Below are 23,269 nucleotides of genomic sequence, written 5' to 3'. Positions count from 1 at the left end.
CGACTCTAGAAAATGGATGGATGGATGTTTTGTTTTTTTAGGGAATAGTCATTGTTTTATTTGTGATTTGAATTAGAAGAACGGGACATTTTAGGTTTCAATCGTACAAAATCTCTAAAATCTGAGTAATCCTGGAAAACAACTTATCCTCACCAGGGAGGATAACCAATCTTTTCTAAATTTTATTTGACCTGGTAGGACAGTCAAGAAAAGTTGTAATTTTTAAATAGGACTCGTTCACAGCAAATAGGGGAGCAAGAATAGTTATCTTGTGCAATAATGTGTCCAAATCTTGGAGATATTCTTCCACATTCCACACTCGCAGTTTGAGCCAAGAGATGCCACGCTCTTGGAAATGTGATGACTAAGTGGTCATGCCATTTTGAACTTTGACATGATTTCACCATCTGGGTGTAATTTCAGCTCCCTTTTGTTGTTTTCAATGCTTTCCATTTGATGTATCATGCCTTTGAGGTTGAAAGTCAAAGAATTGGACATGATATCGCACAGGGGTTATGTATTATACAGAAATTGATCTGGATAATAATAGAGTGCAATAGACAGAGGTGGGCTTTTTACATTTTTTAGCAGGTCGGTAGAGCCAAAAAAAATTTAATTGTCGGTCCGTCGTTCCATCAGCCAATTATTGGTCTGTCATCCAGCCCCCGTCATCATCTCCCCCTTCCCTCCAAAAACTAAACCTGTCTCATCCTACTAAAAAAATTAAAAACAATGAATCCCTTGAAAGAATACTATTAAGCAGTACTCTCTAAAGCTTGAACTTTAACAAAAAGCAGACCATCTTAACACATAAATAACTAATCTCACGCCACAGTGCCTAGTGTGTGTTCCGTGGGTACTGACCTGCAATAAGCGTTCATGCCCACTAGAGCGCATATACACATCATTGTGAGTCACGCACACTTATCTCTCTCAAAAACGGCAACATGAAACAAAATTCAAATGTGATACGTATCATTTGTCACATGCACTACAAGTAAAAAGCAAGTTTTCACTGAGCTTAGTTTAGTAGATAATGCCTTTTTTTCATTTCTTATCATCTTAACTTGGATATCCTGGCTATGAGCCAACCAGAGTGAGATCACTTTGCTATGTCACTTTGCAATGTGCCAATTGGTTACTTGAATGGAAAGGCACCCCAGAATGCTTTGTGCAGGTGAAACTATGTGCAGGTGATTTAGTCATTCAAATCCTTTTTTATAAAGCATAATAAAAGAAAAAGCTCTTAATATTTAATTCTAAACATTGTGTTTTTACTTTAGGCCTGTGTAAGGAATTGCTGAGCAAGATTCTCTGCAGTATGCAGTTCAGTTAATGAAACCATGACTCTGTAAAGTAGCACAAACAATGACTTCCCAGCCATGCTGGCTAACCTTCAATGAGGGGATTGTCTTGGTCAGTACAGTACAATGACACTTTCTCTCTCTCAATTGTGCTTGCTGAATCATAATGCTCAAGCACTTACTTAGTCAATCCTGCCAGTGTGTATACGCTTGCTACTTATGTAGGCTGTGCTTATGCTTTCAGTCCCCCAATTATATGGCAGTTCAAACATATCTCAGAAATTTGGAAGATTTAACAGGATGAGGTAAACTATTGTGTTGAAGGTGACAGGTGGTGACGATCGCGGTTTAAAATGACGGATGAAATACACTTTTCCGTCGGGCTCAGTCCATCATTTTAAAAATGTTTTTATCATTTGTCAGTCCATTGGCAAAACACCGGTCTGTCAACAGTCCGCCGGTACTGCCAAACTTCCCACCTCTGTCAAAAGACTCTCAGGTTAGGGTTAATCAAAGATCAAAGTCAACAGTCCTCACTACTGATGAACAACCCACCTTTGCCAAAAGACAAATACTCGGGTTAGGGTTAGTCAAAACAACAAATAGAGCAAATTTGTTCAGACTAATTCATCAACTTACCTTTGGTACGAACATGCAACAAAGGGCCACTGTAGCACTGAGGCTGACGCTGAAGCACATGGTGATTATTTTGTAATTGGAGCCAAAGTAGATGGGAACAAAGGCCAGCCATATAATGCAGGTGGTGTACATAGTAAAGGCAATGTACTTCGCCTCGTTGAAATTGGCAGGAACGTTGCGTGTCTTGAAGAGAGACAAGTATGAACAAATAGCTTTTTCTTTGTACTCAAATCATTGTCATCACAATTATATTAATGGAGTCAAGACAATGAACTCTGGCCATTTTTGTCATTATACGTAAGCACAGCCCAAGTCACCAAATTGTTTTGTCGAATTTGTTGTTGTTCTGCTTTCAAACACCGGAGAAAATTGATGGCTACAAGCCACAAATACTCAAACATGGACTTTAATTTGCGTTGAGAAAAATCCCATTACCTTTATTGCTTGTGTTTTAACACCAAACAGCATTTCAATTCTTTTTACCAGGCTATGTGAGTTTTCTCAAATAAAAACTAAGTTTAAATCCATCGTTCTTCAAACAAGACTTACTGTAGCTGTGACTCTACCATTACCTTTCAGTTCATGAGTTAAATGTGACAATGCAATGTTTATTATGCCATTCAATCACATTTTTCCTCAAATCTAGGTAAGTAGCCAGGCCATCAAAAATCATATTAATTTGTACATACTGTACAACACGTAAGAAAAGGAAGGACCAGTTGCTACCTTGAAGGCATAGAAGGTACAACTTAAAATGAGGAGGCCATTGTATCCCAGAGGAGCAACCACACCCAAGTTAGTGGTGTTGCATATGAGGTTGACTTGACGGATGCTGGGGTAGTCATGGATCACCTGTGTGGAAAGATTAAACCAAAAAGCAGTTTTGATGCATACTTAGAAAGGCTTATGCAAGCTTTTATGAATATGAATTACTTTCCTACAGGAAGAGGGTCTACAACAATCCCATACAAAACTATATTTTAATTCTAATTCCTTGAGTTTAATGATATATCAATATATCGTGATTTTAAAAGTCAAAGTTATTCAACACTGTCCAAATCAGTCAAAACCAGTAAGTTCGTTCCCCTCACGTGTCGTCTGCCTTAACGGGCAACTGTACTGTTCAGCTGAACCCCTCTCATTGTGTATCATCCTTGAGTTCTCCTTGCAGCAGCCAATCACATTACAGCTCTTGTTGTTCACTTCCTGCTAGCTAAAATGCTACCATATGCTACTGCCGTGAAGCTTTTTATGTGATGTCGCTCTCACCCATTAATTGTAGAGTGGCCAACCAATTAAACTTTTTCCTTGTCCAAACAAACCATGGGGGTTGTGTAGGAAGAGTTTGGCTTTCGAAAAACGGTAGGCCACAGGGCGGGCGACCGTTGCATGTATGCTAGGAGCTAGCAGTGAGCGAGAGAGAGTGCACACTTGCAAGAGTGAGCGATAAAGAGAGAGAAATTGTAACTTTAGTTGATACATAAAGTAGTTGCAATGAAGTTAGATTATTTGAAATTAAACATGTTTTTTATATTGTGCTGTATTTTTACGTTTGCATATTTCAGTTTAAATTGGATGTGTTCAATCGAGAGAATTCATGTATCCCATAGGTCTCAAACTCCAGTCCTTGACGGCCGCAATCCTGCATGTTTTGGATTATTCTCTCTCATACACCCGATTCAAATGATTACCTCATCAGCAAGCTCTGCAAGAGCAATAAAAAAGCTAAAAGAGGCTACACTGAAGAAAAAAAAAAAATGTTTTGTCTGGTTTAATAGAAAAATCATTTGGAATTAGGTATGAAGACTTATTTGAGTGAATCTACTTGTTTTATAATGCTTTATCTTACCAAAAATGTTTCTCATTACATATAATATTCATATACAGGTAGGTTATTCATTATTGTTCATCTGATTCTCTTCTTTTTTCGAAAGAAGTCTCGACATGACCCTTTTTCATCTGTGAAGCCCTTTGAGACTTCGGTGATTTCGGGCTATACAAATAAAATTTGATTGATTGATTGATTCATTCATACAAATGCTCAAATCTAAGACAAGTCATCCAATCATTCTTTAGGATCTATTGTTTGAACAATCAATACAGTATGCAATCAGTACACTAAGTCGTATTGCATATCTGATTCAGATGAAAAAAGGGTGATAAAGCAAAAGCTGAAATTTTGAATTCCTCTCAAATCCCATTCAAAATGTTTTCATTCAAAAACAATGTGAAGTTATTGGCTCGGTTTTCTTGTAATTTTGTAGGAGAGTGTAAATTGTATACTTAACATTTCTATTACTATTTCAAGCCAGTAGCAGCAAAGGAGGATTGTTCAACTTAAACAGTGCACCACAACATACTGACAATGCCAAATGAAAAGCCTTGTCTTTTCTTTTTTTCGTTTATTTATCGGTAATTAAAATGATGCATCTATTGATTGAATTTCACATTAAATGTTTGTGTCAGCACAATATAAAAGTGTCTATTGAAGCTAGGTTAAAAATTCCCTCTATATAAAAAAAAATGTCCTAAACTTGAATTATTGTTATTATTATTATTAGTAGTAGTAGTAGTAGTAGTACGAGTAGTAGTAGTAGTAGTAGCAGCAGTAGTATAAATCAGGCACTTGCCTTTGTGTGTTCATGCATAAGACTGCAGCTGTGTCACTGTAGAGGAAACAAACAGAAGGAACACACTCACCTGGGGTGGCTCCATGAGGAAGAGTGCTACAATGATGCCCAGCTGTAACAGAATGAGCAGGAAGGCAATGATGAGCTGCGCACAGGCCGACATGAATCGCGGCTTCTTTGTGCAAATCTTCTTCTTGCTGCCTGCCAGGATCCGCGCAATGCGGTTGGTCTACGAGTAGAAGGCAAATAATATCAAGACCTCTTAAAAATGTCACCCACTCAGTTTGTCAATATCTTGCCCTTTTTTATTTATTCCTCCCCAGCTACTCCATGATCAGTCGGTGCCATGTACTGTACAGTACATCCTTTTGTATTGTTCGCTCCCATACCTGAAAACTATGTTGGCCTTGTAGAGCAGGAGAGAAAGAGTGTATAGACTGAGTATAACAGTACTTCACACATCCTCACCTTGGTGACCAACGCAGAGTAGCTCATGGCAGGTGACAAGCCAATTCCCAGGCGTTGGAGGTAGCAATGGATGACGTGTGGTTTGGCGATGAGGCTAAAGGTACACAGGTAGCCCAGGCAAATACCTGCTAGTATTATATAGCAGAGCTCCCTGCTGGAGGACTTCACTACAGGAGTGTCCCTGAACCTAAACAGAAGAATTTAACACAGGTGGGAACCACATAATAGAACGCTTTACCCTTCAGGTTATATTCTATTTATATTCAAGAGATTATATACAGTTGTTGGAGGAGAACATTTGAATCAATTTCACTGGTACTGCATATGGCTTCCTACCATTTCGTTTGACAAAAGATTATGTTTTAAATAGAATGTAACCAGTGTGCATGACATATTGTTAGAGCTGTGTTACCTAATGAAGACGGCAGTGACAAAGAATGTGGCCATGAGCCCGAGACAGGCAAACACCACAGCAGCGATCGGTTCAGGATCCCCCCATCGCAAGTACTCCACCGGGATTGGATCGCATCCTGGATAAAGTGGAAACAAATTTGTTTAGAAACTTTCCATTAGGAAAGTCAAGAGACAACTTTAAAAAGTGCACGGTAACTAGGTGATTTTTTTTTTTTTTAAAAATCATGTAGATTTGAAAAACATAGTCTTCTCTTTTTTCAAAATATCAGTCATATTTTGTAAGTCTATTTCTTTGCCTTTTGTTTCCAAGCTGTGTCGTCACTTGCGCTTAATTATCAGCAGTACCATGCCAAGAACGGACCATTAATTACAAGGACAGCTGTAATTATGGTCGTTCTGCACAGTCACTAAAATTGTCCAGCTTGCTACAGCCGCGTTTAGCAGCAGCTGCATACGTCTGTCACTCTGTTTTCTTGTGTTTTCTTCTTCATATTTTAAATCGCTCATGTTATGGTTAGGCTAAATTCTTAATCATTAAAGCAGTAAAACTCAGTGTAGTGGACCATTGTATGTTGATTAATCCATTGTAAAAATACCTCTCATGGATTTTGGGGTCCGTCAAAGCAGACTAACCTAATATTTCTCATGACAGGTAGCGTAAATTGTACTTGGTTGTGGTGCTGAGCTGTATCGGTGGAACATATTTTTAGCTCACAGGTTGTTGAGACCCCCCTCCCCCCTCCTAAAAAACAAGCAAACAAAAAAGGAGATCACAGGCTGCTGACTGATTTTGAGAGATGATATTGGGTGTTTGGGCACCCCTGCTGTGGAGAGTGTCAAATTTGGCAGCCGAAGGATCTCACCTCTGCTACTGGTAGACAATCCTATGTGCTATAAGATTAAGCTTTGTGTTCTCAGTCTGAAGAGGCTGGCTATTTCAAGTAAATCATGTCATTCTGGCAAGATGAACTCAATGAACTATAATAGTTCTGAACAGTTAAAGCCTTATGATCATTTTGGGGATATTTTGTTCCACATTATACTTGCAGTACTTTAGCTAAGAGATGGCACACTTCTGGTAGTGTGATAACTAACGGGTCAAGCCATGTTGAACTTTGATGTTGTCACCATCTGAAATTCCAGTGTCTTCCTAGTGTCTTCTTTCAATACTTTCCCATTGATGTGAAATGTATTTGATGTAAAGATCAAAACATTGTACAAACTACTGCACAATGTTTTCATAAAATTCTTTAAAATAATTTTGTAAGTAAATGTCCCTGAATAGTTTTCTTGGCCTGATACACTAGCACATTGCACAAAGACAGAAAGTGAATAGCCACTAAAAAAACCTCCTTTTCATGTCTGAACCAGAACACATAAAATACAGCATTTGAGGCCTTCAAAACGAAGGGTTAGAAGGGCTACGTCAATACTGAATAAGATTTAAGACTTCAAATGCATACAAACTTTGGGACTCCGGAACTTTACTGACCAGAGAAGAACCTCAAAGCCCAAAACTAATCCTCTCTTTCTGCTTCTTTCGCTCTCCCTGCCTACTGCTTATGTTAGACTCTATCTCCTCTCCCATTTTCTGCTCCATTTTTACGTTAACGTCAATTTTGTCTCAACTGTATTGTCTTGTTTTATTCTTCTTTCTCTCCAACAATCTATTTATTTTCACGATTTTCACAGCTACTACACACTTTTCACACTTCATTTCCTCAAAGTCTTGCAATTTTCTCCATCCATCCAGTCAACTGCTTATCCTGAAAAGGGTCACAGACATGCTAGAGCCTATCCCAGCAGCCTTCAGTCTGTAGGCAGGGTATACACTAAACTGGTCGCCAGCCAATCCCAGAGCACACAAAGACAAACAACCTTTTATACTCACAAACACATCTTAGAGCAATTCAGAGTGTCCAATTTCCCTGTTGTGGTTGAAATAACAGAGAAGAAATAATAGCTGGCTATGAACAGATGAAGGTTGGAATGCTTCTGACTCAAAAACAAAGAAAAACCAAATTGAAAACAGTTTTATCCTGAACACCTCTGAGATTGGCAGTTGGCACAAAATTTGAGTTTAGCACAAGACGTCCGTGTGCTGTTGTGCCTCAGCCATTTGTCTTTCAAACACCAGTGCATGCAAACAACCAACTACATAGATGTCAAACTTGAACCATTAAAGACTGAAAATGATGGTGGTGGACATTTGAGATCCAAACTTACCGCTTGTAATGTAGATTAATAAGGTAACCTGAATAAGTGTAATAGGCAGAGCAGTTCCTCATCCGTGTGTACAAAGACCATACATGGCCAGTGAGTATATAGTGGAGCACCATTGGGGTAGACAAACCCCTAATGACACCAATCCTTTGTGTTTATCTTTTATTCTGTGAAATATGCCCGTTCCACTAAGTGAGGAGGCTTCCGCCTCTGCCATTGAGGCGCAATTTGAATTTTCAGCAGGATTCTATTCATGTTTTAATCATTGCATGGCAGGCAGCATAATGAGCTGCTCAAAGAATAACAAGACAATATTCATTCGCTTCGAAAGTGGCGGAGTAGAAATACATTTTCACAGCGGCAGAAATATGTTTGCATTGAGAGCTGTTCTAAATGGAGAATAATTAAAACACTGGTGATCACATTGGCAGCAAATTAAAAAGAACTGTGCGGCTGTGGAGGGTGACGAACATACAGTCATGCCTAGCTGCACTAGCAAGAAATGTTGATTTAATTATAGGGAACATTTTTTTTTTCTCAGTTACGTTTGCAACCTTACGAAACACAAAATGCAGATAGTCAAACACGGAGACTAACCTGTTAGGTCATCAGTCGGCCAGGAACCCAGGTCACAAGCTCGGCAGGTATACTCGTCAAACACAAACTCATTTTCTTTACAGGGAGTACAAGTCCAGCAACAGCTCACTTCACCTTTACGGATCACCTTAAAAAAAAAAAAAAAAGTTAAACATAGAGTATTGTTATTGTCTCACTTTATCTGAACATACAGGCCAGATAACTTTCAACCAATTATACACATACAGTCCAGTGCATGTTTTTTTTCCAAAAAGTAATTGTCGTATCAATATAATTTCACAATTCTTGTACTCAAATATCTCAAGCCATCGTGGCCCTTGTACCACCTCTGCATCACACCTGTACCCTGTGTACATTGTAAAAATGTGCCCATATTATCTGAGCAGCCCTGCCAATTTTCACTTTCGAGTTAGGTAGAAGAGAGTCGGCATGAAAAAAAAAAGAAGAAACTATGTTTCATTATTTTATTTTTTTCTTGCTGTAAAACATGTCAAATGACAAAAATTGGGTGTTTGGGCACTCAGCTGAATAACCAGCTGGTGTTTGGCTGCATGGCTAATCCAAGAGTGCATTTACACTACAATTACAAATGGAAGTTGGAGCAAGTTCCACAATTGCACCCGATGAAGAGGCCATAGCTGTAAGTAAACATTAGCTTCATTATATCAAAATTAACCACGCACATTGGGTGTACAGCACATTATTGCTGCTCAATTGGGTATTTTTCTTCTGCTATCAACATCTTACGTTTTTTAAACGTGAAGTACTGTTTACCTTTGAGTAAATCAGAGGTAAGATATTATCATATATGCATATATTTAACTGTGGAAAGTTTCAAACAACTATGATACAGGCCTTTTAATCAAGCTTAAGCTTGATTGCTGACTCATGAGTCACATTACCTTTATCTGCCCTTTGTCGCAGGGTTCACTACAAACAGACTTGATGACAGCATCCTTGCTTGACCAGATTTCATCATCATCTATTTTCAGTCCGCGGTTGTCCCAACTGCCCACGTTAATGTAATCATAGTAGTCTTTCCCCATCATCTTAAAATTCATGATTTCATACCTAGAAGACAAAAGTATGGAGAGTGCATTGCCATAATCAAAACGACAACAAATAATGTCACACGGAGCCACATTCATGCAAGACTTTGCGACTTGAAAAATACCTGCCAGGCGAGTCTCCATTCTCATCAAAGAGGATTCCCTCCCCAGATACTCCAGTAAAGTTTGTTTTCATTAGGAAGTCCAACAATGTAGCACCATCAATAGGCCTCATGGCATCACACAGGCCCTTCAAATGCAAAAAAGATTAATATGAGAGCTCAAGAGTTTAGCACGGAATACCAGGTTTTTCCATGTGTGCATTTGAAGCAAGAAAATCAGCAATAATAATGAATGAATGAATAACATTATTAACATTGTGTCATGCATACAACAGTACTCCGAAGGGGCATGGGCTTCCATCAATCAAAAAGACCTTGCACCAGGACTAGTGCAACAAACAAAACTGATGTCAAAAACAATTGTTTTTTTCCAAGCTTTAGAGATAAATTTTGCAAATACAAAAACTTAAAGCTCATATATCGATCCATCCATCCATTTTCTATTTTCCATTTTCTACAGGGAAACCTGAACCCAAGGGTTGTTCTCATCATAAGGCAGACATGTCCGAGCCCTGTCCTCAAGGGCCGCTCTCCTGCATACTTTTTATGTTGCCGTCATCCAATGCAGCTGATTGAAATGATCACGATCATTATCAGGCTTCTAATGATCTTGCTGATGAGCAGAGCATTTGAATCAGGTGTGTTGGGAGAACAGAAAACTCAAAAACATGCAGGATAGCGGCCTTCGAGGACCGGGTTTGGACATGCCTATTATAAGGAATCTCTGGCTGTCCTTAGTCTGGACTTTCACCAAAGACCTTTTTGCCATGAGTGCCCCTGCCAAGTGTGTAAAGTTTCGGACAACTGAGCTCCTAGGATTATTACACAAACCCCTCCACTGCGTTAAGGTAATGGGTCATGGAGGGTTGATAATTTTTCCACAGTTTCTTTCATTTTCAAAAAAAAAAAAAAAACCTCACAAAGGTTTGAGTGCAAGTGTCTGTAATGAGTTAACATTTGGTGTAATTGCAATAAACATGAATTTGCCCATTATAATCGTAACCTAGTTTTATCTCAACTTGCATGCATCCACACCTGTTTTAGCAACATAATGAGATGTTTGCCTCTTTCATTCAGAACAGCCCCTACCTGATAGCCCGGGCACAGTGCTCGTTGCATGTTATGCAGGCCATATGCCATCGAATAAATGGCATTGATGACAAAGCCCATCTTGGTGTCCTGCGCATACTGCTGCCGGAGGGATTCTCGCTCTGCACAAATGAAAAATAATTTATTTATTAAGAAAAGGCAGCTATACTAGAACAACACTTGATTTAATTTTACCCTGTGTATTTTGAATGAATTGCACAAAGGTTTTCTTTTCCAACATCAAAGACCCCCTTGGCTGCCGTTCGTTGTTCCGCAGCAACCACTTCTCCCTGGCCTATCTAATTTCTTTCTACCTCCTGTTCATTTGGATTTAACATCCCATTTCATTAGAATACTGGAGACGTGATCCCTTTGAAGTAGTGCTCTCAGTATTTTACCTATGAATGCAGTCAATGAAACAGAGAGGAATGGGAGGAACACAAAGAAATAAAGGGGGCTGCTGCCAGAGTCACAAAGGACATCTGTGATAAACAGAGAGCCGTGTGTATCTAAAAGGCATTGATATTGGTGTGTACCCGAACACCTGGTCTGTTTGTGTGCTTTGTGGCCAGGTAATGTAAAAAGCATCTCGGTGAAAGTCTCTTTCCTAACATGGCCTGACCACAAAAATGATGTCCGTTTTCAGAAAGAAACACACAATAAATAAACCCGCATAGTGCGTTCACTGTTTTGTCATGTCATTATACCCACTTGCATGAGATAATAAGATCCAAAATGAGCTGTGAGGGTTTCTAACTGCAATATCATTGGTGTTGGACAGAATCCATGTGTCTCCAAAATCATCACCAGCTAAATGACAATTTTGTCTGAACCATTAGCATCGCATCATGAAAGTAAAATAAATGCCCACTAGTGTTATTGATGCTATTGATTACTGAAAAGAATATTAAATTAAACAAAATGTCACATTTTATGTTTTGCCCTGATGAGTTATGTGCTATTTTTTTTCATTCATCCATTTTAAATAGCAGCTAAGGCGTGCTGGTGCTTATCCCAGCCATCCTCGGACAGTAGGCAGGGGATATCCTGAACTGGTTGCCATTGCAGGGAACACAGTGAAGAACAACCACTCAAACTCCAAAACACACCAGGGCAAGGGCAATTTGGAGTGTGCAATACACCTACCATGAATGTTTTTATATATGTGGTTGGAAGCCAGAGAACCCAGAGGGAACCCCTGTAGCACAGGGAGAACATGCAAACTCTATACAGGAAGGCATGAGCCAGAATCGAACCTCTGAACAGCGAGGCGGACATGCTAACCAGTTGCGCCTGTGGGAACTTTAGTTGACACTATTCACCAACGTGATTGTAGTATAACTTAAACTTTGTTTTTTGCTTAATGCCTGAGCAGAGACTTGCGGTATTTGGCCAGCACACATTTTGCAGCATTTTTACTCTTCGCAATAAGCCCTCACATTTAGTCGATATTCTCCCAGAGTATAGGGGGCAGTGAAAACAGTATAGAGCATACACTTCACTGTATCAGAAGTAGATCTATTTACAATACAACAATCCTCATGAAAAAAGAAGTGAAATCCAAAATTCTTTGTTCCTCCGAAACACTACTCTTCCCTTTGGCTTCTGTTCTTGTTTTTAAGTAACTATTAAGTTCTTCCAACTCTTTTCATTGCCTCGTTGTGCCAGCAATGTCTTTCCAAGAGCTCTTCGCAACATTTTGATTTAGTGGTGGTATTTATGAGCAGAATCATACAAATCTGTGTATGCAAACGGATGGATTAGAGACAACATAACAGACAGAATCCTGCAGAGTTAAATAGCAGTTCAAGTTCAAAAGCAAAACTTCGATAGTGTCTTCATCTGTCCCCCTTAGCTTAATTTATTGATTATTTTAGTGAACAAAACGCACTGCACATAATTCAACAATACAATATAATCATTCATATATATCAAATTTACAAGTCATGATGGTATCACTCAATCAGCAAATTATAACTTTCCAAACGAGTACCATTAAAAAAAAATGCTAAAAATCTGAGGATCCAATCCACCCGATCACATCTGTGTTATGTCTAACAAAGACAGAAAAAAAGCTAGTTTCCTCCCCAGTGTCAGATACCCCATGGACGAGAGTATAAGGAACTTCTAACAACCCCTATTTTCTCTGAGCCATCAATGTTTTTCTCCAGATTTGTGTTTTCTCTAAATGTGAAAAAAGATAGTGAAAAATATTAATATACAATATACAATTATTGCATAGTCTATAAAACAACGCATGTGACCAAAAGTGTTTGACCAACACGGTGCATAAATGATAGACGCTGTACTTACTGCTACAGGTGCGGTTGTACTTGTTGTTTTCCTGTGGGTGCCCTTTCAGTCGACAGTGGAAGCGATGTTGCCAAAATTCCGTAAACCAGGGGTTCCTGTGGTTGTTGTCGGGGCGCAGTTTAAGGTAGTAGTCATCAAACCACTTGACGTCAGCAGATTGAAGCTTTATTGTTATGCCACCGGCAGCTTCCTTGACGTAACCATCTGTCACATCATACCTGTCCGCCCATCCATCACTGACAAGACAACAGAAATTCCTCAGAATACACTTCTGACGACGAGGAAACAATCATCACGAGTAAAATCAAGTAATGAATAGCTGCTTCTGTGGAATTGATATATTTTACTTTTTTTACAGCCACCAAGACATGTTATGAAGGATTTTGCTGAATGTATCATGCAAACGGGTGGCAGCTGAGATCTTCACCCCCCATCGCTCTCTCTCTCTCCCTCTTTCTTACTCCCTCTCTCCCTTCCTCCCTCCCTAGCAGTTTTCCTCTAATTTTACACAATTGATTTGACTGTCTTTTGCATTTAAAAAGTATTTGGTATCCAAGGAGGGATAATATATACAGTTAAAAGTATATTTCCTATTATTTATAGATCCTTTCATGTCGGTGTACATAGAGCAAACACTACAGTAAGTGTTGGTTCCATTTTAAAATGCACAAAATAATTTACAGATAAAAATTTGAGGCCATCGTATTGTTGTTTATTTTGCACCATCATTAATCAACTTTTTTGTGTGCATATTTTAAAATCGAGCTGTACGATAATGATGGTTGTATGTGCACTTCCTCACTGGAGCAATATTCTACAATGTACTCATGATCCAAATAGATAACTAATTGCAACCACGACTGGTGACTCAACTGGCTCGTAAAATAAATGTAAAATAGTTGTCTATATTCTACTTGAGAACTGTTATTGCATAGCCTACGCAGACCTGTTTAGTACCCACCATTATCTTATTCATGTGGCATGCATAAAACCTGCCAGGAAATGCGATAAAATTGAACCTGAAATAATCTGATTATGTGTGCATGTGTCAGTTTGCATTAATGGTCATGTAATGGGGATTAAAATTGCCGCCGCCCAACTGAAACTTTTGTCATCACTTCGGAACCCAGGTAATAGACACATTATAATGCACACATTATAATGCCGATGATGCAAATGCCGATGATGCCGATGCAAATTTTGTTTGTAACAGGCTAACAAATATGAAATTTGACTGCAAACCTGAGCTTTGCGCATATTTGCTTGAAAAAAAAGCAAAAAAAAAAAAAAGCAAAACAACAAGCGTTTATATCACTGTGTGGATGAGCTAGAGCAAGATGTTGCAATCTACTTGATGAGCTATATATTATGGAGAAGTATTGCATTCTTTCTGTTCAACTCTTTAAGGTTATGTAAAGAACAGAGACAAGCAGAAGCCCATTTGTGTTGGCACTATTGCATCATTCCCAAATACAAACATAGACGGCTATAAAACAAGAGCACACACACACACCACCCTGGGTTAACAACTAAATGTTGTACAGTATACCGTATTAAATATTTTGCCGGTAGCTTAGCTCCCAGTCTACAGCAAGATGAATAAAATGTTCGAGAAACACATGGTCGCAGTTTGTGGTTTTTGGTGAATATTTGGATTGACTGTTGCCCAAAGATGCACAGATGGTACTGTGAGTGAAGAAGACATTAAGAAGAAATAAAATGAACAAAAAAAAAAAAAAAACAATCTTCCTTTGCAGCTAGACAGCTGTGAAGCTCATTTTTGCATGTGGGCCTTGCCAATATATGTCAACTGGAGGAGTGGGGTGGCATGGAGGGATACAATCATCTTAATTGTCTTCATCATTTTTTTTTGTGCATACTTTAAAATCAGTCAGTGCAATGTGTACAATATATGGCGTTGTGTTTGGTATGAGCTATGATTGTGGGATTTAATCAATTACATGTCTATAAAGCAGCCTGATGACCTACTCTCCTGTTCATCACTCCACACAGACTGGTATCTTGATGTAGCTACTTACTAAACAGTTTGAAATCTCAAATTGTGAACTCGACCAGAGGCATTTCCAATAGTTGTCTTCAACCACACATATATTTTGTTAACTTCTCCTAATGATGCTATTGATTATTAAAAACGGATTCTGTCTTGCAACAAAGCAAGGCATGAAAGAGAAAGCATTGAGGAGGAAAAAAAGCCTTTGCTTACTGATATGGATTTGTGAAACAAAATAGTCTCTGACTGAAGACTATCAGAAATGAAAAGGACATGCACAAAGACAAAATCAAAATAAAGACGTAAAGCCAAGTAATCAATTCCTCACCGGCAATAATGGTAAATGTTTTGTTGTAGTTTTCTCATTGATATATTCACATACTGTGTATGTTTCGCCTTTGTTGCTTAACCAATAATGCCATAAACATTTAACGAGACTTATATATATCAACACAAACTTAGATTTCACATTCCACTGACAGTGGACACACAAAGATGTAGTACAGCCATAATGAATAATGGCTAATAGTTGCACTGCAATGAGAACTGACTAAATTCTTATGAACAAAAATGACTGCCAAAGTAACTTTATCAATGATCACATCACAATCTGAGACATTATGATAAAACATAGATATAAATAAGGGATGTGTTCATAGATCATGTCATTTTCAATCAAGCCGTAAAATGAAAAATAATAATCAGCGGTCACACAGTGAGTGAAATGTAATCAGAGGATCTTTTCTTTCAGGGGATCACATTGATTTGCAAGTATTTGTGTCCATAATGTGCTGTGTTAGTTAGGTCGAGAAAATCTGGATAATTTGCAAAGGCAGAGATCGTTTCCCTTGTAAGAAACAACAAAAGACAAGAGAAGAGAGTTTTGCATGACTAATATCTGGCATTGTATTTTCTTATACATTTTATTCGGTAACAATATGCCAATAAATGCAGTATAAATGATTCTATCAATTTGATACATGATGCCAGTTACAAAGCAGTAGCATGAATGGATTTCATGACAAACACAGGAGTTCAAATTACACTCATACTACACAATTGTGTGGGCGATGTTTCAATAAAAAGAGCTTCAAAAGAGCTCAACAGTGTATAGGAGTCGTCGCCTGGGATCGCTACAAGCCGCACATTTACATTATACGCAATTGTGTAAGGCATAAGTAGCAGTCAGAGATTAGGCTGATGAAATACTAGCTCAATCAAAATGGCTGATTCTAATGACGTTCCGGATCTCCTTTCTCCAACTCCCTCAGTCTAGGACTCAAAGGCTGTTGCCATGGATCTCAGCCCACGCTCAACCAACTGTCTGTACTTCATGTCTCATAAAAACACACTGGTCTGAAGTATTTGCACATGAACATATTCACCTCTCTTACACTTTATCGTTCGCTCTCGACTAAAACAAACATGTGAATAGTGGGATAGTGGAAATGTAATTTGCAACGTAGTACAAGTACGTTTGACTGGCAAAAAATGTTGACTTCTCCTTGGCAGCTCCACACTTCCAAATATTAGCAAAAATGTTCTAAACTGGATAAAAAAATTGGGGTGCACAAATTTTGTTTCTTGGCAAAATATTTAGCTCTGCGTCAGTACAGTACTGCCAATACTTCACCGCCATGATTATTGTAATGATAATTTCCTAAAAACTCTTGTGCTGCCGCACATTCTTCTTTCACGGAGTGAAACTGAACTGTACCAGCAGCCCATAATTTTAGCTTACTAGCCCAAGCCAAAGTTTGGGACACATTGATGTAATACTCTTCGAATTAGCTAAAAAGTAATGGCGATTACAATTGTTCTGACAGCATTTTTCAAATACTTCGAGTTACCCATTTTAGTACCTGTGAATTTATACTTGTGGCATAGTGCGAGTCTTACGATTTCTTTTGTTGAATTCCAGCTGAGCATAAGCATTATCCAGTATTCCCACACAATTGCTGGGAGAAAAACAATTAGCAGTTCAACAATTGCAGAGGAATAGAAAGCTATTCAATCAGTGTAAAAAGAAAACACCCCGTCGAGAGACACTGGAAGTTGGGAGAGAACATGTGCCACAAACACACAATAATTCAAGTAATGTTTCATGCACAGATGATGATGCCCTGTAAGGCAATAAGAACGGTTTTAATAACTTCGAGTACATTGAAATAATATGAGGAATTTCCCTAAATCTATATAGCCATTATACAGTATATATCAGAACGGTCTCCCAGAATTCTACTGGCGTCACAGAAATGATTCAAGGCCAGTATGTATGGGCACAGTGAAGTTGTTTTTATTGTAACTGATCTGACAATTAAATATAAAAATGACAATCAATAACGCTGGAAGACGAACATCCCACATTTATTCCCCCAGCAGCTGGTCTAGTTTCACTCTCTACGGATGTCACACTTCATTACACACATGATCTTTTCTGCCAATATCACCTTTGTTATGGCTATTATTTTCTATAGTATTGTCATAAAGGCTGAGAAATACCATTGTAGCTATTCCCTTCCTGAAAAATATTGTTAATGAAAAATATTGTTGCCACGAATAGGCTCCTCTGATCGACAGAACGGCAGTGGGGGTACTTGCAGGACACTCGTGCTCACACAGCAAGCAAATCAATGCATGGTTGTTTTTCTTTCCATGGTTTTTATCTCATTGGTTCAAAGTTCTGTTATGAGATAAAAGCATCTTGTAGTAATGCATTGGCGTTTGAATCAATCTTGCTAACTGATATATAATGATATACAGGACTCCCTATTCGGGTTTCTGTCCATACGCTTACAGTTATGAGGGCAAACTTGATCCATCTTAGGTGACTTTGGGCCAGTTAATCAGAGGACACACACAGAAAAACACACAACCATTCATACATAAATTTGCACAGTCACTGAGTGGGAACCAGTCCACGTGGACTGTGTGACAGTCAGCCATGCGAATCAATACACTAGCCATGATACTTGAGATTTTTGAATGGGAGATAGTATAATACATCAAGAGCTGAAATTTTCCAGGGGAACAAATCCTAGAGTCCAATAAAAATGTATTTCTATTTTTTTCCTTACCAGACAAATTAATTTTGACAGGAATAGTGGGAAAATAAGAAATATGATGACAATAAAGGTCAACAAAAGCAAAAAGCACAGAGAAAGCCACGGGGGATACATCCATACAGACTTCGAAATGAAAACCAATTAGAAAGTACCGCATGCCATGCAGGATGCACTTAACTTGCATTTTGGGTATTATATAATGCCCTTACTGAAGCGCTTTATTGTTATTATTGCAGCTCAAGCACCTGGTGGATTATAAACCTACCAGCTAGTTTCCTCCCCAGTGTCAGATACCCCATGGACAACAGAAGCAGTTTTGCAAAATGTATCCATGGAACAAACTGGATTATTGTTAAGTTTTGTTCGCACTTTAAAGAAGGAATTACCGCAACATGTTTCTTCGGGCTGTTGTAGTACCCATGCGTGAAATGTTATTGCACAGTGTTGGGCAAGTTGCTTCAAAACTGTAATGATTTATTACTTATTACTGTCATTTCAAAGTACTCAGCTGCATTACAATATTACTGAATTTGAAATGTAATGTATTACACTACTATTGCATTACTTTCATATCACTCTCACAACCATGACTGGAAATATGGATTTACCATTTTAAATGTAGCTCATTACACTCATTACACATCCAGTGAAAGGTTGGTTTAAGCCTAAAACCAGTACAAATCATTTAATCTGCATTGTATTGTAAACCTTTTAAAGACAAGATAAAAAATCTTTTTGTAATTTAATCTCTTTAATACTTAGCATAGTTCATATTTATAAATATAAATATATATATATATATATATATATATATATATATATATATATATATATATATAGGGTTAGGGTTTTGTTTTGTTTTTTTCAAAACTACAAATCCCACAAAGTGAGGTAAGCTGTGAAAAGCACAACTATGCTAGCCTTACCAAGACAGGTTGTGGGCCATTAAGAGTACTTAATTAGTAGGGATGGGACGAGATCTAGTACGAAGACTATTTATTTTGAAAGTATCTCCAGAAGCATGTCGCAACGTTGCCAACACTTTCTACTGCGCAAATTGTTCTTCCCTCTCGGTGTAAGGAACACAATGTTGTTCTGAACTCATTTTCAATCGTGAGTTCACCCGCAAAAAAGAATTATTTAATTACACTGACATTTAAATGCACAGTGCCTGTTGAGCTCAGCGTTTATCATAAATTAGCCAATAGCCAGCAGCACTCGAGTGCCCTGGAGAACAGTCGCATTACTTTTCAGAGGCAGGTTATCGTAATAGCTGAAAAGGACTGCACACATCCTGACATCCTAACACGGTTGCTGTTGCTTCTGATCACTATAGAACATACCAGGCTGAGTCAAATACGTCTTCTGTGCATCTGACATCAGTTGCAAAAAAGCTGTCAGAAAAAAATATATATATGGGAAGGGGAGCAGTCTAACATCTCAAAGTTTAAATTTAAGTGAAAAAAAAAATGTTGATTTTTCAAAAAAATTATAAAAATTGGTCATTCATTATGAGGTGAAAATGTGTTATTTGGTCTTTTTTGATTATAAGTGTTTTTGACCAAATAAAAAAGACACAAATATTTTTATTGGAATACCAAAACACTCAATAAATCAGCTCTCCAGGAGAAATCCAGGATGCACTCATTACTTTCAAATCACCAGTGAGGCGATATTTTGGTTTCCCCGTTGAATAAAAGAATGGTAAAATATTAGGCATATAAGACAGAGACAGTTTGTAAATACTGCAAAACAATTAATGCCAACCACCAAACTTAACACGAGCTGCATGCGTTTCATTAACCTAGCCTAGCTCCAGCTGTAACAAAAGGGCCTCTCCTGTTTATGTTTACAATTACACGCTAGCTTGTTAATTTTCTTGCAGTCTGCCCAATAAAATGAAAACTTTGAAAACTGAAAGAAATATGTATAGAGTAAAACTTGACTACAACGAAATCTCCCATAATCTCTTTTTTACTCCCCCCCCCACAAGGAAAAATCCCCGTTACATAATATGAATGTTTTCCCCCTGCATTTGCCTAGCAAATGAAATTCACTATAGCGAAAACAAGCCTGCAGCAAAGTCTAGCTTGGTTAATGCTTGACGCGCCGGCACACGTTTTGCAGCACTTTATACTCGGTGCGGCTTTCCCTCGCAGTCAGATAATCTCCCGTACTCTAGGTGGCGGTAAATGGACTCAATGACATACAAAGAACACAACTGTATATAACGGAGGTAGAGCAGTGTTTTTCAACCACTGTGCCGCGAGATATTGTCAGGTGTGCCATGGGAAATTATCCAATCTGTGGTCTTGTGCGGTCTAGCGCCTGGCAGCGTACTCATGTAGTACTCTTCCATACCGTGCACAGCAAGCTTGCTCCGCTCCCCTCCCCTCTCCTCTCTTCGCGCGATTAAAAAAAAAAAAAAAAAAAGTGGACAAAAACTACAACAGCGACAGAAAGCCCCGTCCATATGTTTGTGATGTGGTTTTTTAAGATGGTCCACATGAATTCCGCGCGGAGGGGCGGGGTTTCCGAAATATTGTCATTTGACAATATTGATTAGAAATATTTTATGATTAGAAATGGACCAATTTATGAAAACTGCCCAAGTGAGTTTCGACTATTGCAGTTCGGTATGCATAGTAGAATAACAGAAACACAGCCCCCGCCCCAACTTTATGATTTGATGTGCACTTTATATTGTAGAATAGCTCTAGAAACACTTGCGACCATGACAAGTGGCAGACAGTTGGGAGTTTGCGGAAGCGCTAGGAGAACAGCAAATGGAATATGATCACATAAAGTCAACAAATGTGTGTGAGTAAGTACCATACAGTTGATGAGTAGCTGATGTGTGAATAATAATAACCAAAGAAAAAGTCAAGTTAGGGTTCGATTTGGGTTTAAACTGTGGCACATTAAAGGGTGACAGGTGTGTGCTAGCAGCCTTTTAGCATGAGTTTTATTCTGAACACAGCCACCCCCCCAGTTATGAGAGGGAATGCACACAAGTGCCACTACATTATTTCAGTTAGGATTTACTTTCTGTCTCCAAAAGTTCCAATGTTGCGAACAGATAGCATCAGTATGATGATTTGATTTTTCTCAGCAAATTATATTTACACAAAACATTACATTAAAAGAGTTTTTTTTTTTCAAAAGGAATATAACAAATCAAGCTTTCAAACAACATTGAGTTACAGACACATTATTTTGTTTGATAAAATGATGCAGCGGGCTGTATCTGGGCACTGGGCTTTGAGTTTGACACCTGTCTTCAAGACCAAAAACCCTTGACAGACCTTTTCTTTTCCACACAAGAGGGAGGTGTCATTTTTAAATTTGGCTTGGCGGCTATTGTATTAACAGAGGTAATATAATATGAGTTTAACATCGGTCTCTTTCCGAGACACTCCATAATCTTTATCACCACGGTTACCTTTGGCTCCCTCCGTTATTTTATCCTCTCATCTCTGCTTGTCAAGCGCGTTGGAGATATTCACTTCCCTTACCTTACACTCAGTCTTGTTTTACTGAAGGACTTCTATCTGTTCAAACTCCAAGTCATGTTCTGGACTTTCAAAAGGATTGCTCTAGTCTGAGAGTTGACTGAAGGTGAATTTAGATACTGCACAGGGGATGAGTACAGTTACAGCGTCCCTGGCTTATGTTATGTTCATGTTGTGATGTGGAATACTGAGTTTTTTCATCCCCTCTTTATGGCATTTTCCCAGTTTTGCGACAAAAATATCGGTCATGGCCCGAGGGGCTTAGCTGTACAGTGGACCCCCGTGTTACAGTGTCCCTGGCTTATGTTATTTTCATGTTGCGATGTGGAATACTGAGTTTTTTCATCCCCTCTTTATGGAATTTCCCCAGTCTTGCGACAAAAACAACTGTCATGACCCTAGGGGCCTGGCTGTATTTGTGTTGTTTCGTCTCCATCTGCAGGCGTTTTTAGGTAATTAGACTTATTTTCAGTTGCTATCACACTTGCTTCCCTGCAACGCATCACTGCAATTCTGGTCTGATATTGGTCGGCGTCACTCATTTCAAAATGGCGTAACGGTAAAGCTTTGTTCGATTGTGAGTGGTTACAAAACTGTATTTATAGTGCATTTTACTGCTTAATTAAAAGTTGAAACGGTCACCCATGGGTCCAAAAATTGCTAGTGATGATCAAGAGAGAAGTAAGAAGATGATTTTTATGGAAATGATGCTGGAGCAATATGGGCATAACCAATTTTTAATATGTATGTACAATTTTGATGTTTTTACCTGGGGTTCTAAACGCATTAGCTATTAAACAAAGGTTTGGATTGCCCGTCATACGGTGACTGCGCCCTACGAGCCCAACTGCGGAAGGGATTAATCTCGTAACACGGGGACCCACTGTAACAAGAACTATTTGAGTAACTATTTTAGTATGAGTAAATTATCCAATGGTACAATAAAAAGAGTTGCTCATGTATAGTGTTAATATCAAACACTGGTGAGGTGAACAAAATCACACTTCATCTACGAATCCGTTCTTTTTACCACCATTATAGTGCATGACATCAAAAACCTTTTTTTGAGTGCATGTACACACAAGCCCTTAATTGACAATCTTTTGCAGGCTAAAGGTGGACCAGCGGCTGCCAACAACGAAGCATCCGAAGACACTGTCCGCTTTACACGTGGCCAATAATTATACAGGTTGAAGCTGCACACAAACGCACAAACTCAAAATTCATGTTTGACAGCAAGGATTAGAGCGGAGTAGTGAAGCTAATGCTTAGTAACGACACATCCAGCTTATCACCCACAGAATCGTGTGTGTGCATGTGTCCAAGAGAGAACCAGGAAACTCTACAGCAAATTATCCGTGAGTTATACTGGACTTTAATTGCTCCCTAACCCCCACCCCCATCTCAGTGGTATTACATACCACAGACAGAGTCTTTGCCATCCCTTTGTCCTCAATAAACTTGCGCTTCCCTGTGTTGCGAGTTTGGGCCAAACAGAGGCCAGTACGTTTTTGCACGTTGTGTACGTTTATTTAAAAGGTTAAAAAAAAAAAAAAAATTAAAGAAAGTTGAAACTAAGGCAAAAGAAAATGTCAAACTGTTTGGTGGTGAAAAGCTTTAATCGCCATGGTAAACAAGCAACATCCTTTTTTCGCCATCTTTTTCTAACAATCTCCCTCAAACTCTATTTCCTTGCTTTCAGTCTCAGGGGTTGCTATGGTAACAAGCTTGCGTGGGCTGTGATGCAGCACACATACTGTACCACTGAGCTCACCAGGAGAGAACGGAAAAAAACGAAGGCAAAATAGGGTGAAATTGGTTGGTGACAGGGTA

The 23,269-nt window shown here is 38.7% G+C and overlaps 1 protein-coding gene across 1 annotated transcript in view; it reads right to left on the bottom strand.

The window, feature by feature from the left end:
• The window catches only part of grm5b (glutamate receptor, metabotropic 5b), a 62,344-nt gene that overhangs the window by 12,976 nt on the left and 26,099 nt on the right, over positions 1-23,269 (bottom strand). Inside the window, exons 7-16 of the mRNA XM_088428373.1 lie at positions 12,849-13,084; positions 10,536-10,657; positions 9,450-9,574; positions 9,178-9,346; positions 8,276-8,402; positions 5,454-5,571; positions 5,042-5,228; positions 4,644-4,802; positions 2,670-2,795; positions 1,944-2,126 (exon numbers count right to left, since the gene is read on the bottom strand). Coding sequence (XP_088284499.1) covers positions 1,944-2,126; positions 2,670-2,795; positions 4,644-4,802; positions 5,042-5,228; positions 5,454-5,571; positions 8,276-8,402; positions 9,178-9,346; positions 9,450-9,574; positions 10,536-10,657; positions 12,849-13,084 — 1,552 coding nt within the window. The remainder of the gene's footprint in view (positions 1-1,943; positions 2,127-2,669; positions 2,796-4,643; positions 4,803-5,041; positions 5,229-5,453; positions 5,572-8,275; positions 8,403-9,177; positions 9,347-9,449; positions 9,575-10,535; positions 10,658-12,848; positions 13,085-23,269) is intronic.

The sequence above is a fragment of the Hippichthys cyanospilos genome, chromosome 11 (assembly GCF_059441005.1).
Source record: "Hippichthys cyanospilos isolate Australia breed blue-spotted pipefish chromosome 11, RoL_Hcya_1.0, whole genome shotgun sequence".
In the NCBI taxonomy this organism is placed as follows: domain Eukaryota; kingdom Metazoa; phylum Chordata; class Actinopteri; order Syngnathiformes; family Syngnathidae; genus Hippichthys; species Hippichthys cyanospilos.
This window is presented reverse-complemented; position numbering and strand designations above follow the sequence as displayed.